The sequence below is a fragment of the Eucalyptus grandis genome, chromosome 11, assembly GCF_016545825.1.
Source record: "Eucalyptus grandis isolate ANBG69807.140 chromosome 11, ASM1654582v1, whole genome shotgun sequence".
Taxonomy (NCBI): Eukaryota; Viridiplantae; Streptophyta; class Magnoliopsida; order Myrtales; family Myrtaceae; genus Eucalyptus; species Eucalyptus grandis.
This window is the reverse complement of record NC_052622.1, coordinates 38,189,478-38,202,981: the sequence shown is the minus strand read 5'-3', so window position 1 is coordinate 38,202,981 and position 13,504 is coordinate 38,189,478. Positions and strand designations below refer to the sequence as shown.

Below are 13,504 nucleotides of genomic sequence, written 5' to 3'. Positions count from 1 at the left end.
TGCAACATCGAATGGTTGACATTGCACTACTCGATAAATTGGTGACTTCGTTTTCGAACTTAAGATTAGTCTCACATGTCTTCCATCGAAAGTTGATGATATCTCTCTCTCTACACAAAGAGGAGAAACTGGACTTTGATGAGATCGAATAATTTTTTAGATAGATGAGAGGTCCCTCTTTTAGGGTCCTCTCCCCCCTCTTTCTCTCTCTCCATCTTTGAGACTTTTTCAAGACTTCTTCGTTGATCTCGTGGACGTTGCTACGATTAAAGTCCGCGCGCCTTCGAAAAATCTAATGTTTCCGGATCTGCTCGCTCGCTTTGGCTCTAGGTGGTTGCTCCACACAGTCGAGCATTCTACAAATCTCCAAAGCTCATTTGTCGCATTCAATTGTTGGCTTATCTGAAAGTAATTTAATGATCTAGTAGCATATGATTTGCAATTATTCTCTCTTGATTTAGAGTTAAATTTAGATTTGGATACTCTTCAATCTTGATTTAGCTATAGGTGGGGGATTTTTACAAGGTGTTATATGGGTTCTTCCAACCTATTAATATTGTTGTTGTCTATACGGAGATGGTATTAGGGATGCTGAAATTAGGTGCGCATTGCTTTTTTGGCAAAGTCATAGCTACGAAAGAGGGATATCTCGGCATGTTCTCATCACTGATAGTGATGTGAGTTTTTGCGATTAGCTGCCGGTTGTGCTTTGAAATTATGATAGATCTGTTCTTATGGAATGAGCAAGTCTTTGCAAAATGTATTACGTTGTTTCATTTTTCGGACTTGCACTCAATTGAAACTTTTTAGGATTGCTTTTATCTTGAAATTATGTATTTCTCTTTTAAGTGAAACGAAATTTTTCCTTCTAACCAAATATTTTTTTTTTCTTACGTGGTTCTAAACTTTTGGCAAAACTCCACCATAGTTCTTCGGGACAATCAATGCCGGGAATAGCTTACATGGCATGCCGATGTGGTCAACTTTACTTAAAATGACATCCTACTTGAATCATCGCATCAGCTATTTTTGGAAGCAATCGGCTAAAAATGCTACATTGGAATTTCGCGTAAAAATTTAAGATTATGCTGGCAAAATTGAAAATTTAAGAACTGACTTGACATTTATAATAATTATTTAGAGCTGAATTGGTAATCTTCTCACTTAATCAAATGTAACACAGAATCGTGGGATAAGTACATTATTAGGGCCAAAAGTTGTGTACGGCGCTTACTTTTGTGTCAAAAGTTTCTGTCGGATCACTTAAGTGCCAAATCGAAGGAAAAATGATCACTTTGGTGCCATCGGCGAAAAATTCCAGCCAAAATGATTACGTGACTTTAAAAAAAAAAAAAATCGACAAAACCTTTAAACGACGTCGTTTTCGGTCCTCCTTAAGAAACCAACGTCGTTTTGCCATCCTACATGGATGGCCTCACAGAAACGACGTCATTTAGCTCACATGGGGATTGAAATTATGGTTTCCGCCGCTCGGCCACCATCGTTCGCCCACCATCGCTTTGCCACCGTCGCTCGGCCACCGTTGCTTAGCCACCGTCGCTTGACCACTATTGCTCAGCCACCACTGTAGTTGCTCGACCAGGTGAGCGAGGAGAGACTGAGATTATTGTTTCAACAATAAGTGGCAGGAAAAATCAAAGGTGAGGGCGGAGGAGGAGGAGGAGGAAGAAGATGGGTCGAAGGTGCCGCTGGTGCGTTACTGCTGCTGGTGCATTGCTGGTGTTGCTGTTGGTGCGCTGCCGGTGCCATTGCTGGTGCCATGCTGGTGCCGTTGCTGGTGTGGGTCTTCGAGGAAGAAGAAGACGAAGACGAGCCTTCCCTCTCTCTCAATTTGGAGATTAGGGTTTCTAAGTTGGGGGAAATATGCCAAACTGCGTCGTTTTGGTGTTTGGATGCTGACTCAACTCTCCAACGAGCCACATTGGATTTCCGGCCAATTTCATTAGCGTTGGCACTGAAATGATTGTTTTTCAAATTTTTTTGCATTTAAGTGATCCGACGGAAACTTTTGGCACCAAAGTGAGTGCTGTATATAACTTTTGACATTGATAATGTACTTATCCCCGGAATCGTTGGTACTGAACCGGTCGGTAAATTGGTAACTGAAGCTCTCAGGATCAACAAGGAAAGATTCTGCCATTTTTATAGTCTTTTTTTTGGCAGATAATGCGTCATGGGTTTCGTGAAGATCTTTGCATGTTGTCCGATTGAGAAAGGTAAGAGGATGACGTGGGATGAGGCTAAAAATTTGCATTTAATGTTTCTCTCACGTATCTTTCATCAAAGGTTGATATCTCTTCCTACGTCAAGAGGAGAAACCGGACTTTGATGAAAACAACCCATTTTTTGCAGTTGATACGAACTCTTCGCGACCCTAGTCACCTTAAGATTCGGTGCTTCAAACCACGTCGTGTGCCGAACCACGCATGAACATAGCATAGGGTGTCCCCGCCTTTTCGGACTTATTCCTTTAAAAATTCATGCCACGAAAAATTTCCAATCGATACGCCTGTAACAGATTTACTTATAACTAATTTTTCACTATAAAAAAAACCCTAAACTAATATACTTATGACAAATTTATCTTTTATTAGTTCATGTTAAATTTTATTGTCAAATAATTAAATTGGATGACACGTGATAATTGACGTACCAATTTGTGGTTTTTCGTAGTATTAATCCAATTTAACAGAAATTAATGGAGAGTAAATTTGTCAAAAATGTACAAAAGTTAAGGTTATTATGGTTAAAAATTAATTTTGGGTAAATCTGTTACAGATGTATCAGTTTGAGGTCTTTTGTAGCAAAAAAAATTAGGTTTACATAAATTTGTTATAAGTGTGTTGGTTTGGGATTTTTTGTAATTTTAACATTTTATTGAAATGTAACAGAAGATGTCTTGGGTTATATGATATCAAAAAATACTAGAGTATTCGAAACGTCATCAGGTTGAATTCATTGAGAGCAGAAAGAGCGAAATCGTGCCCCAAGTGTTCAAGAATTCATCAAGAAACGTTCATTCCATCAATAGCTGTAACAGACATGATCCATCTACCAGGGAGACGGAAATTTGCCGGAAATGGAACTATGAATTGCCGGTATGATTTCTCCCATTTGATTGAGGAAAAAAGCGGTTTTCTTTCTTTCTTTCAAATGACGGAGAGATCATTTTTTAATCCACAACATGCTTGTCATTTTATAGTCTAATGGTAAAACATAGACTTAGTGATACCATTAAACATAGACTTAGTGATACCTTTAACGGTATTATAGAAACCCCCTTAGTTAATAGCATGTCATGAAAGTGGGGATAGGGTTGCGAGGTTGAACCGGTCATCTTTAGAAAAATCATTTTAAAATTATTTATTTTTTCGTAAAATAAATGTACTTTTAATTATTATTATTAGCATCTCAAGAGGAGAATATGTACGCGGCCCCGTGCTGAATAGTCACATGGAAAATATGTTGTGCCTTTATGTGGTGGAAGTAGGCAAGACAAGATTCAAATGCAAAAGTACTCGTATTGTACGGCGAAATTTGCTCCACAGCAGGATCGGGAAAATTGAGATGTGGTCCATCCAAATTTGGCAAAAACCTCGGTAGGCACGACAATCAATATTCGATAAATGGCCACCCTTTTTTGGTTGCAGTTGCTCATTGGAATACTGCTCAATTTCACAACTTAGTTCAATAATTAGAAGGAAATTTATTTTTTAGAAATCTCCAATTTATGGTGGTGTAAAGTGGGTCCTCAAACCCCGCACGAAAACATGGGGTTACAAGAGTCTATTTTGAAAGTATATTCAAAGTCGGTTCCAACTTTTGCTCAAGTAGAATCCAGCTCGTTTGAACGAGTATGGCATGTCTGTAGGCGATTGGGTGTGAATGAGCTTTTCAAATTGTAATTACCAGCCTGTAACTCCACCCAAGTAAAAATTATGCAATGTGAAAGTGGGAATGCGAGAATTTAATTTATGGCTAATATAACATAAAACTTCAAATTATGTCCACTATGACACAAATAAACTCTAAACTTACTAATTGTGACACAAATTACCTAAACATTTTTTTAGGTAAAAAAAAAAAACCCTGAACTAATACATTTGCGATAAATATACCTTAGATGTAATTAAAATAGATGGTATATATATGTTTTTTTGTGACACAAAAAAAAGTTTGGGGTTTCTGTGTTACAATGGGCAAATTTAAAGTTTTTAGTGATAGAAAAAAGTTTGAGGTATTTATGCTACAATGGGCATAATTTGAGATTTTTTTTTGGGTATTTTCCCTTTCATTTTTCTGGTTTTTAAAAAGCCATTTTGTGTAAATTATTTTATATTGCATGTTGGATAGCTAACAGCATTTTTTTGTTAAGAAAATTCGGGCTCGGTCCGGGCCCTCTTTTCATATTTTATCAGGCCGGTCTTGAATATGTCAGGTCCGGTCTGTTTGAGCCGGGCCAAAAATCCTCTCCAGGTCCGGTCCACCCTGAGAATTTGCACTCCCAGATCCGAATTCAATTCCTGCAAAAAAATTTCCCCAGTTCAACAAAGAACCAGAAGTCTAAGCCTTAGAAATAGAATGCTTCGTGCATATAATGAGTCGTTCAATGTGAAGTAGAAGACGAGAAGACTGGACCCCTTGCGTGAATCGTCCGGCGAAACGAGGGAGATGGGTCCTTCTCCTTGAAGCCGCCGACGATGGAGCCGATGACTTGCCGGCCGTCAAACAATTCCATTGGATGGATCGGCAATAAGCCGGGCCCAGGCAAACCCCCAACCATATAGTTGTCCTCCCATCCCATGAGTTGGCTATAATATTTATTAAGAGATGGGTCTTTCATAAAGGTGCCAGAGCAGCTCAGAACACCGCCGATGCCTCCATCAACCAAATTATGTTTAGGGTCATTCAAACATATTTTACATCTGAATCAACGACTGAAGATCCGAGAGGATTTTTCATGCTTTGGTGAATGCATAACTTTGGATGTATGACTCATTTGTTTAAAAAAAGAAAATTATAAAAATGGTTCATAAACATTATCTCAATTTGTAATGTCGTCATTGAATTTTGAATTTGTTCGATATGATCTATGAACAACCCGATATGCAATGTCCTCCCCAAGCTTTTAATTTACTAACAGGCTTGTTTGATCAACACAAGCAACCGTTTAATAATATTGATAACAACAAAGCGATCATATTAACGAGAACCCCTACAATGAGATACAATGCAAATTCATATCGATTGTATTCTGGCACTTCATAAATGGACCGACACTCGATCCTGCTAGCGCATTAGCAGTATTCTAAACTGCTCTGGCACCTTCACAAAAGACCCATGATTGGGTACGATGCAAATTCATGTCGATCCAATTCCTACACTCAATCCAGCTAGCACATCAACGGTATTCTGAGTTGCTTCAGCACTTTTGCGAAAATTATATATATATCGAGAACAATGCGGCAATCGTATTAATGAGAACAACGATGTAGATTCGTATCGATTCAACCCTCTGCACTCCATAAATGGATTAGGTGAGAAAATTTTTCTATCAATGGCGAAGATGATAAAGCTCTGCTGCAACGCCTAATATTTGGTGCCCATCAAAATCGTTAAATACAAGGGAATGGGTTATGGAGACAAATGGATGGGTGATGCTGTCCTCAATGTTCCCAACCTATTTATGTCGAATTTATTGACAGGACTCTGTAAGTCGGATTGCCGTATGTAACAAGATTTTATGCGAGAAGTCTTCAATTAAAGAATTTCTCGTTGAGCAGACCATCCTCTCCCAAATAATTTGTACGTGGCCAATTGGTACATAACTAGCTATTATAGATTTTGTTCGAATTTCTTTTGTGGTCTCTTAACTCGTGCGAATTCGACTTCAAATTTAGGTTAATTGGAATCCTCAAGAGGGAACCGAGCATGAACCCATCCAACGTAGTTAGGGTTATTTCCACGTGGTCATGGAGCGTTGGAACACAAATGAAATTGCAAAATGCTAGGGTTCAGTGCGATATAAATAATAGGGCGGCTTGCGTTACGAAATTCTCTTTCTAGACGATCCCTCTATTCTCCTCCCTCTCTCTCGGATCGCTTCCTCTTCGATGATCTCCTTTCTTATATGTAACAAGATATTCTGCAAGAAGTTTTCAATTAAAGGATATGTCGCGAGCAAACCGTCCTCTCTCAAGCAATTTGCGCACAATCGACTGGTACATGACTAGCTATTGAAGATTCCATCCGAATCTCCCTTTTTGGTCCCCACTCCAAATTCGGGACTTTTCTAAGTCAATCCACACGCGCATCTCGACATCAAGCACGGTAACCATCGTCTCCACTCGATCGTGGAGCGTCGGAACATGAACGAAATCGCGAAATGCTAGGTTTCAATGCGAAACAGGGTGGCTCGTGTCACGAAATACGCCTTAATCACGAGATTCATTACATGTCAAATTTTCTCAAAGTTAAGATGCAACGAACGCAGTAGGAGAGAAGGACAAGATCAGAGGTGCATGAGGCATCTCAAGGACTCCCCTCCCTGGAGCAGCTGGAACGCTTCGTTGATCTTCTCGAACGGAAGCTCATGCGATATGAACTCCTCCAAGTTCACCGCCTGCCACAAAAAAAACAGAAAAAAAGAGAGTAAATTTTCTGCCCCTTCAAATTAACTTCTTTTAACGTACATTCGAACATAGTCAATTTTGCATTTTGGGGGAAAAATAGGGGGTGGCGAAAAAGATAGGACGCGACGGCGGGTCGAGTTGTCTTGCTTACCCCGCGCATGCAGTCCTCGGCGAAGCGAGGGATGTGGGTCTTCCCTTTGAAGCCGCCGAAGACCGAGCCGGTGATCTGCTGCCCGTTGAAGAGCTCCATCGGATGCAGCGGCAGCATCTTCGGGCCCGGGTGGACTCCCAGCAACACGGTCAGGCCCCATCCCTTGCAACAAGCCGAGTGTCAGTTCCTCACTAAGTTAAATACTTACCAGACATATAAAGATCCTTATGCTATCTACATGATAAATAGAAATGAAAATATATTAAAAGAATCGTGTGATGTATCTTTCTTTTCTTTTCTTTTCTTTTTTCTTTTTTTTTTTATCTTTACTATGTTTGGCATGTGATAAAATAATGTAATTTTCATTTTTTAATTGATTTTTTTGGCGAATTATAGTATTGGATGGAGGGGGGACGACATACGAGATGGGTGGAGAGGAAGGCCTCGCGCAGGACGGCTGAGTTCCCGGTGCACTCGAAGCTGTAGTCAACGCCACCGCCTCCGGTCAACCTCTTGATCTCCTGCGGCACAGACCAATGGCTGTTGATTTCCAACAGTCAGAAGTAAAGTCACTAGAGGTAAACATCGCTCTAGGGTTAACCCACCGACCCTAATTGGCCCAACCCAACCAATCCTAATTTGGTTCCTAAGGAGACTAGGTCAATTTTTAGTTCTAAGACCCTTGCACTTTACACTGTGCGGGTAAATTCTCAGTCCTCAAAGTTTATAGTTAACCCAACCTAGACCAACCCTGCACATAATATTTTATATATACTTATATCTAATATATTGTATAATATATGCTTTAGTCTACTTAAATTCTGGTACCTCCTCTATTCTCTTCACAGTTCAATTTGTTATGTAAATTAGAAAGTAAAAACCCATACCAAATTCGGCAAAAAGAAGAAGAAGCAGAAACCCTCTTCAGTCGCTTCGGCCTCGCTTGCTTGTCTTGGCCTTCCTTGCCTTGCTCACAACTCATCTCTCTTTGCTCAACTCTATTCACTCACCTTGCCGCTCGCCTCTATTTGCTTGTCTCGCACGTTTGTTTTTAGGGTTAACACTCTGAAAAACTTCGAACTAGTATACCTATGATAAATTTACCATAAACTATTTTTTTTATTGTAAAAAACTCCAAACTGGTGCACTTGTGACAAATTTACCCCGACTAATCATAAAAAACCCTAAATTTGTACATTTATGACAAATTTACCCCAAACTAATTTATTCGACTGCAAAAAATCCCAAACTGGTAAATTTGTAACAAATATACTTTTCGCTAAATTGGATTAAAATCACAAAAATTGCAAACTATGACAAATGGAGCGTAAAATCCCAATTTGGTATACCAGTCAATTGTCACGTATCATTTAACTTAATAATTTGAATGTAAAATTTAACGAAAACTAATAGAGGGTAAATTTGTCAAAGGTATATCGGTTTAGGGATTTTGGTGGTAAAAAAAATAGTTTGTGGTAAATTTGTTACAAGTATACTAATTTGAGGTTTTTCAGAGTATTAACCTTTGTTTTTATGGTTTGTTGCTCATCTTATATTTATGTTTGATATATTGATGTTTATAATTTGATTGTTCAATGTCGCATTGTTGATGAATATAATTTAAAATAGTACGTTTGTCCTTATGAAAAAAAAAAAAAAAAACAATTGATCCCGAGATAACCTTGAAATCAGACCAGACTTATAAGGTCAGTTCGATCCTTGTATTTAAGCTCAATAAAGTCGGTTCTCAGTCCAAAAAATTGAGAACCAACGCTATATGGGTTAGTCTCTAGATTAGACTGGCTTAATCCGAACCATGCTCACCCCTATTACTCATGCCCTCCCGTCCACTGTCCGTTAGATCTACCTTACTTTATTTTTCTTTTTTCTTTTTATTTTGGTTAATTTTTAGTGGGGTTTTCTTTTCAAAGAGCATGCGTTATAGCCAACCATACCTCGTGGGATGCTGTGTCGAGCTCCTTGGGGTTGATGCAGTCGCTGATCCCTAACGCTTGGGCTTCAAATGAAGAACCAGCATTATGATGTCATAAGTAATAATATTCGAAATAATTCATTATGTTTTGATGACCAAAGATAATACGATGAAATCAATCAATCAATTAATTAATTACCTTTGACGAATTTAGCAGGGTTGATGTCGACGCCTATAATCTTAGATGCTCCTCTCGCACGTGCTCCGGCCGCAACCTGCGCAGGATCGAAGGTGACGTTTTCAAGGAAATTGATGTTTGGCTTCTCCTCCGGCAATGACGTTAACTTCTCTTCCCAATAGAAACTGACCTCTCGATTTTTTTTACATTTTTTTTTTCCAATTTAGCCCATGCGTTCTCGTGGTTGACAGAAGCATATAAACATTGACTTTTCGTTTTAAACTTGGCCAAAGTCAACAAAATAAAAAAAAATAAAAATTTACATCCGCATGAGCCGGGGGGTCCTTTCCGCCCTAGACGACGTCGCTGTCGCTTGTTTTAAATGAGCTTTTCACGCAGGCGGAGCGTTCGAGCAGGCGACGATGACGCTCTGCAGCTTGTTGTCCAGGCAAGTTCCTTTCGGGAGTAGATAAAAATCGACGGGACGAATACGATGATGAAATCGAGAGCTCGGAATGGATCGGGATCGGGGGAGGCGGGATGTATACTTACAGCGAGACCGACGGAGCCCAAGCCGAAGATGGCAACGGTCGACCCGGCCTTCACGTCAGCCGTGTTCCATGCCGCTCCGACACCTTCATATCCAAAAACGATGACTATGTTATGTATGTATCCAAACTAGGAAAAAGGACATTCCTTGCGATTTCTGCATAGATATTCTCTTCCAACACGAGAACGCACTTCGCATCAACTGTTCAAAACTCGAGAGAGAGAGAGAGAGAGAGAGAGAGAGAGAGAGATAGACCGGTGGAGACGCTGCAGCTGAGCATGGCCATCTTCTTGAGAGGGAAGTCGGGGTCGACCTTGACGACGCAGGCGGACTCGATCACCGTGAACTCGCTGAAGGTGGAGGTGTTGAGGAAGTGGAAGATGGGCTCCCCCGTCTCCTTGGTCCGGAACCTGCACCCGCCGTCGGCGACCATTGCCTTCTTCATCGGTTTCACCCCGTAGTCCCGGCACATGTTGGTCCTCTCGCACCTGCAGTACTCGCACTCGCCGCACTCCCCGTTGAAGATGGGGATCACGTGGTCTCCTTCCTTCAAGTCCGTCACCCCCTCCCCGACGCTCTCCACGATCCTGCCAATTGTCGTTCATCGGAAACGTCAGTCGAAAATTCACCCCATACCGAGATTTTTAATGAGGACGGTCGTGTGCCCGAGTTCGAGTTCGGTACCCGGACGCCTCGTGGCCGAGGATCCGGGGATACGCCCTTTGAGAATGGTTCTGCAAGGGGAGGAAAGGGAATGTCAGTCCTTAATATGGCAAGAAATAATGGCAGAGATTCCAACGACCCAATTCCTTATTTGATCACCTCGCCTTTCCAAGCGCTGAGATCCGTGTGGCATATCGAAGTGAAGAGGACCTTAATCCGGACCTCCATCTTCTGCGGTGGATCCACCAAAATCTCCTCCATGACCAGTGGCTGTCCCGGTCCCCACGCCACGGCGGCTGCCACCGGACACAAAAACAGAAACCATCCCATCATCATTGAGGAAAACCTAGCTGCAAAAGATGGTGCGACGCTATCTAGAAGCACACAGACAACTACGAAGTCCAGGACGCTATCTAGAGGCATACGGACAACTACGAAATCCGTCCTGGACGATCACTTCGCTCTATTGGAAAACCGGTTGGAAACCGGCTCGTCGACCCAAGAATCAGAAGCGAGATGTCTCTTTACCTTTGCAGGTGACGACCTGCCCAGCTGTGTTGTTCACCATGTCTGCTGTCTTGCTTCTCTCTTCGGATGTTTTGGCTGCTGCTTCTGCACAATTTTGCTCCTGAGAATAGAAAGCGGTATAAACTAACGAGGACTTTTCTGCGTGAAATTGCACCGAGAAGCGACCGTCGTACATATAGCCAAGGCTACGAGGGGGATAAAAAAGAAGATTTATATCCCCGAACTACCCGTGACACCCGGCTGATCTTGCACGGTTGAGAAGTTGATAGAAAAAATTCAATGTCCTATGTCAACAACTTGAGGGCTGGCCCTTATCCTTTCTGTCGCAGTAAATGTCGACGGACCCCTAATTAGGTCATACTTTTCTGCGTGGCCCAATCCGTGTCGAATTAGTAATGGATAATTACCAAGCCAGTGGTGAATCTATTATACGGATTCTATTCTAAATTTTTCAATCGATAGCCGTAGTCCTTCTGAGCAATCACTACCAGGAGCGGCTTATGTGACATATCAACGTGGTCGGCTTTACTGGAAATGACGTCTTACTTAAATCGTCGCTTAAGCTATTTTCGGTAGCAATCGAATGGAAAAACTATATTGAAATCTCGTGCAAAGATTTAGGATTATTCTAGTAAAATCGCAAAAGTTTATAACTGACTTGTTATTCGTACTAAACATTTAAAGCTGAATTGGTAATTTTCTCACTTAATTAAATGCAACATCGAATGATTGACACTCCACTACTCAATAAATTGGTGACTTCATTTTCGAACTTAAGATTAGTCTCAAATATCTTTCATCAAAGGTCGATATCTCTCTCTACACAAAGAGGAGAAACCGGACTTTGATGAGATCGAATGATTTTTTAGGTGGTTGCTCCACACAGTCGAGCACTCTACAAATCTCCAAAGCTCATTTGTCGCATTCAATAATTGGCTTATCTGAAAGTAATTTATTGATCAAATGGCATCTGATTTGCAATTATTCTCTCTTGATTTAGAGTTAAATCTAGATTTGGATACTCTTCAATCCTGATTTAGCTATAGGTCTGGGATTTTTTCAAAGTGTTATATGGGTTCTTTCAACCTATTAGTGTGTTGTTGTCTAAATGGTGATGGTATTAGGGACGCTAAAGCACCTCCTTTTTGGCAAAGCCGTAGCTACTAAAGAAAGATATCTCAGCGTGTGCTCATCACCGATAGTAATGTGAGTTTTTGCAATTAGTTGTCCTTAGAAGTTATGACAGATCTGTTCTTATGGAATGAGCAAGTCTTTACAAGTTGTATTATGTTGTTTCATTTTTTGAATTTGCACTCAATTGTAACTTTTTAGGATTGGTTTTATTTTGAAATCATGTATTTCTCTTTTATGTGAAACAAAATTTTCCCTCTAACCAATTTTTTTTTTTTTTTTTTTTGCCTACGTGTTTCTAAACTTTTGGCAAAACTCCGCCATAGTTCTTCGGGACAATTGCTGCTGGGAATGGCTTACATGGCATGCCAACGAGGTCAACTTTACTTAATATAACATCCTACTTGAATCGTTGCGTAAGCTAATTTCGAAAGCAATCGGCTAAAAATGCTACATTAAAATATCGTGCAAACATTTAAGATTATGCTAGCCAAATTGAAAATTTTAGAACTGAGTTAACATTTATAGTAAATGTTTAGAGCTAAATTGATAATTCTCTCACTTAATCAAATGCAACACGGAATCGTAGGCACTGAACCGGTCGGTAAATTGGTAACTGAAGCTCTCGCGATCAACAAGGAAAGATTCTGCAATTTTTATATTCTTTTTCTGGCAGATAATGCGTCATGGGTTTCGTGAAGATCTTTGCATGTTGTCCAATTGAGAAAGGTAAGAGGATGACGTGAGATGAGGATGGAAATTTGCATTTAATGTTTCTCTCACGTATCTTTCATCAAAGGTTGATCTCTTTCCTACATGAAGAGGAGAAACCGGACTTTGATGAAAACAACCCATTTTTGGCGGTTGACATGAACTCTTCGCGACCCTAGTCACCTTAAAGTTCGGCGCTTCAAACCACGTCGCCGACCCACACATGATAATAGCATAGTGTGTCCCCACCTTTTTGGACTTATTTCTTTAAAAATTAATGCCACGAAAAATCTCCAATTGATACGCTTGTAACAGATTTACTCATAACTAATCTTTTGATTATAAAAAATCTCAAACTAATACACTTGTAACAAATTTACACTTTATTCGTTCTTGTTAAATTTTAGTATTAAATGGCTGAGTTGGATGACACGTGGCAGTTGATGAGTATATTGATTTGAAATTTTACTCTTCGTTTATGACAGTTGTACCAATTTGTGATTTTTAGTAGTATTAATCTAATTTAACATAACCACCGCGGTGCAGCTGGCTCGGGCTCTCTCCTCCTCACAAAGGGAAGAAGTTCAAATCCCAGATGCGTCGTTAGGGATTCTTACTTGGAGTGGTTTCTTAATTAGTTTAATATGGGCTGAAAGGCCAAGTTGAGCTAATAATGAGAGGGACTGGCTGGAAACTTTATAAATAATGTTCAAGTCTCTCCTCTAACCCTAATTCTCACTTGTATCCTCACCTAAGGGGTGTTTACCTAACGCTACACGTGAGGGAGGCCGCCTCATTGAGCCAGTGATACGGAGGGTAATAGAGGAGAATAACTTGCGCATGGAACATTGTGTTTCCGCTTCCGTTTAAAAAATAATGGATCCCAAAACAGGTGCGTTAATCTTTCTACTCAATTATGCATGTTTTTGTTCTAGTTATGGAAATCTTGGGATTACGCAATTTGCGTCCAACATGTGCTAGGGTCCTACAGTCACTCCCCCGGGTT

At 40.4% G+C, this 13,504-nt stretch overlaps 1 protein-coding gene across 4 annotated transcripts in view; it reads right to left on the bottom strand.

The window, feature by feature from the left end:
* Nucleotides 1-6,414: 6,414 nt before the first annotated feature.
* Nucleotides 6,415-13,504, bottom strand: part of LOC104444116 (alcohol dehydrogenase-like 4) — a 28,835-nt gene continuing 21,745 nt past the window's right edge. The window contains exons 1-10 of one of the 4 annotated variants that reach the window (XM_010057723.3): nucleotides 10,657-10,842; nucleotides 10,288-10,424; nucleotides 10,150-10,199; nucleotides 9,721-10,052; nucleotides 9,468-9,550; nucleotides 8,937-9,012; nucleotides 8,760-8,821; nucleotides 7,227-7,325; nucleotides 6,805-6,966; nucleotides 6,415-6,643 (exon numbers count right to left, since the gene is read on the bottom strand). In XM_010057723.3, the coding sequence (XP_010056025.3) occupies nucleotides 6,533-6,643; nucleotides 6,805-6,966; nucleotides 7,227-7,325; nucleotides 8,760-8,821; nucleotides 8,937-9,012; nucleotides 9,468-9,550; nucleotides 9,721-10,052; nucleotides 10,150-10,199; nucleotides 10,288-10,424; nucleotides 10,657-10,831 (1,287 nt within the window). In that variant the 5' untranslated portion in view covers nucleotides 10,832-10,842 and the 3' untranslated portion in view covers nucleotides 6,415-6,532. Of the gene's footprint in view, nucleotides 6,644-6,804; nucleotides 6,967-7,226; nucleotides 7,345-8,759; nucleotides 8,822-8,936; nucleotides 9,013-9,467; nucleotides 9,551-9,720; nucleotides 10,053-10,149; nucleotides 10,200-10,287; nucleotides 10,425-10,656; nucleotides 10,844-13,504 lie in introns of those variants that run through there. The other 3 variants (XM_039304522.1, XR_005547528.1, XM_039304523.1) reach the window with 3 other exon arrangements.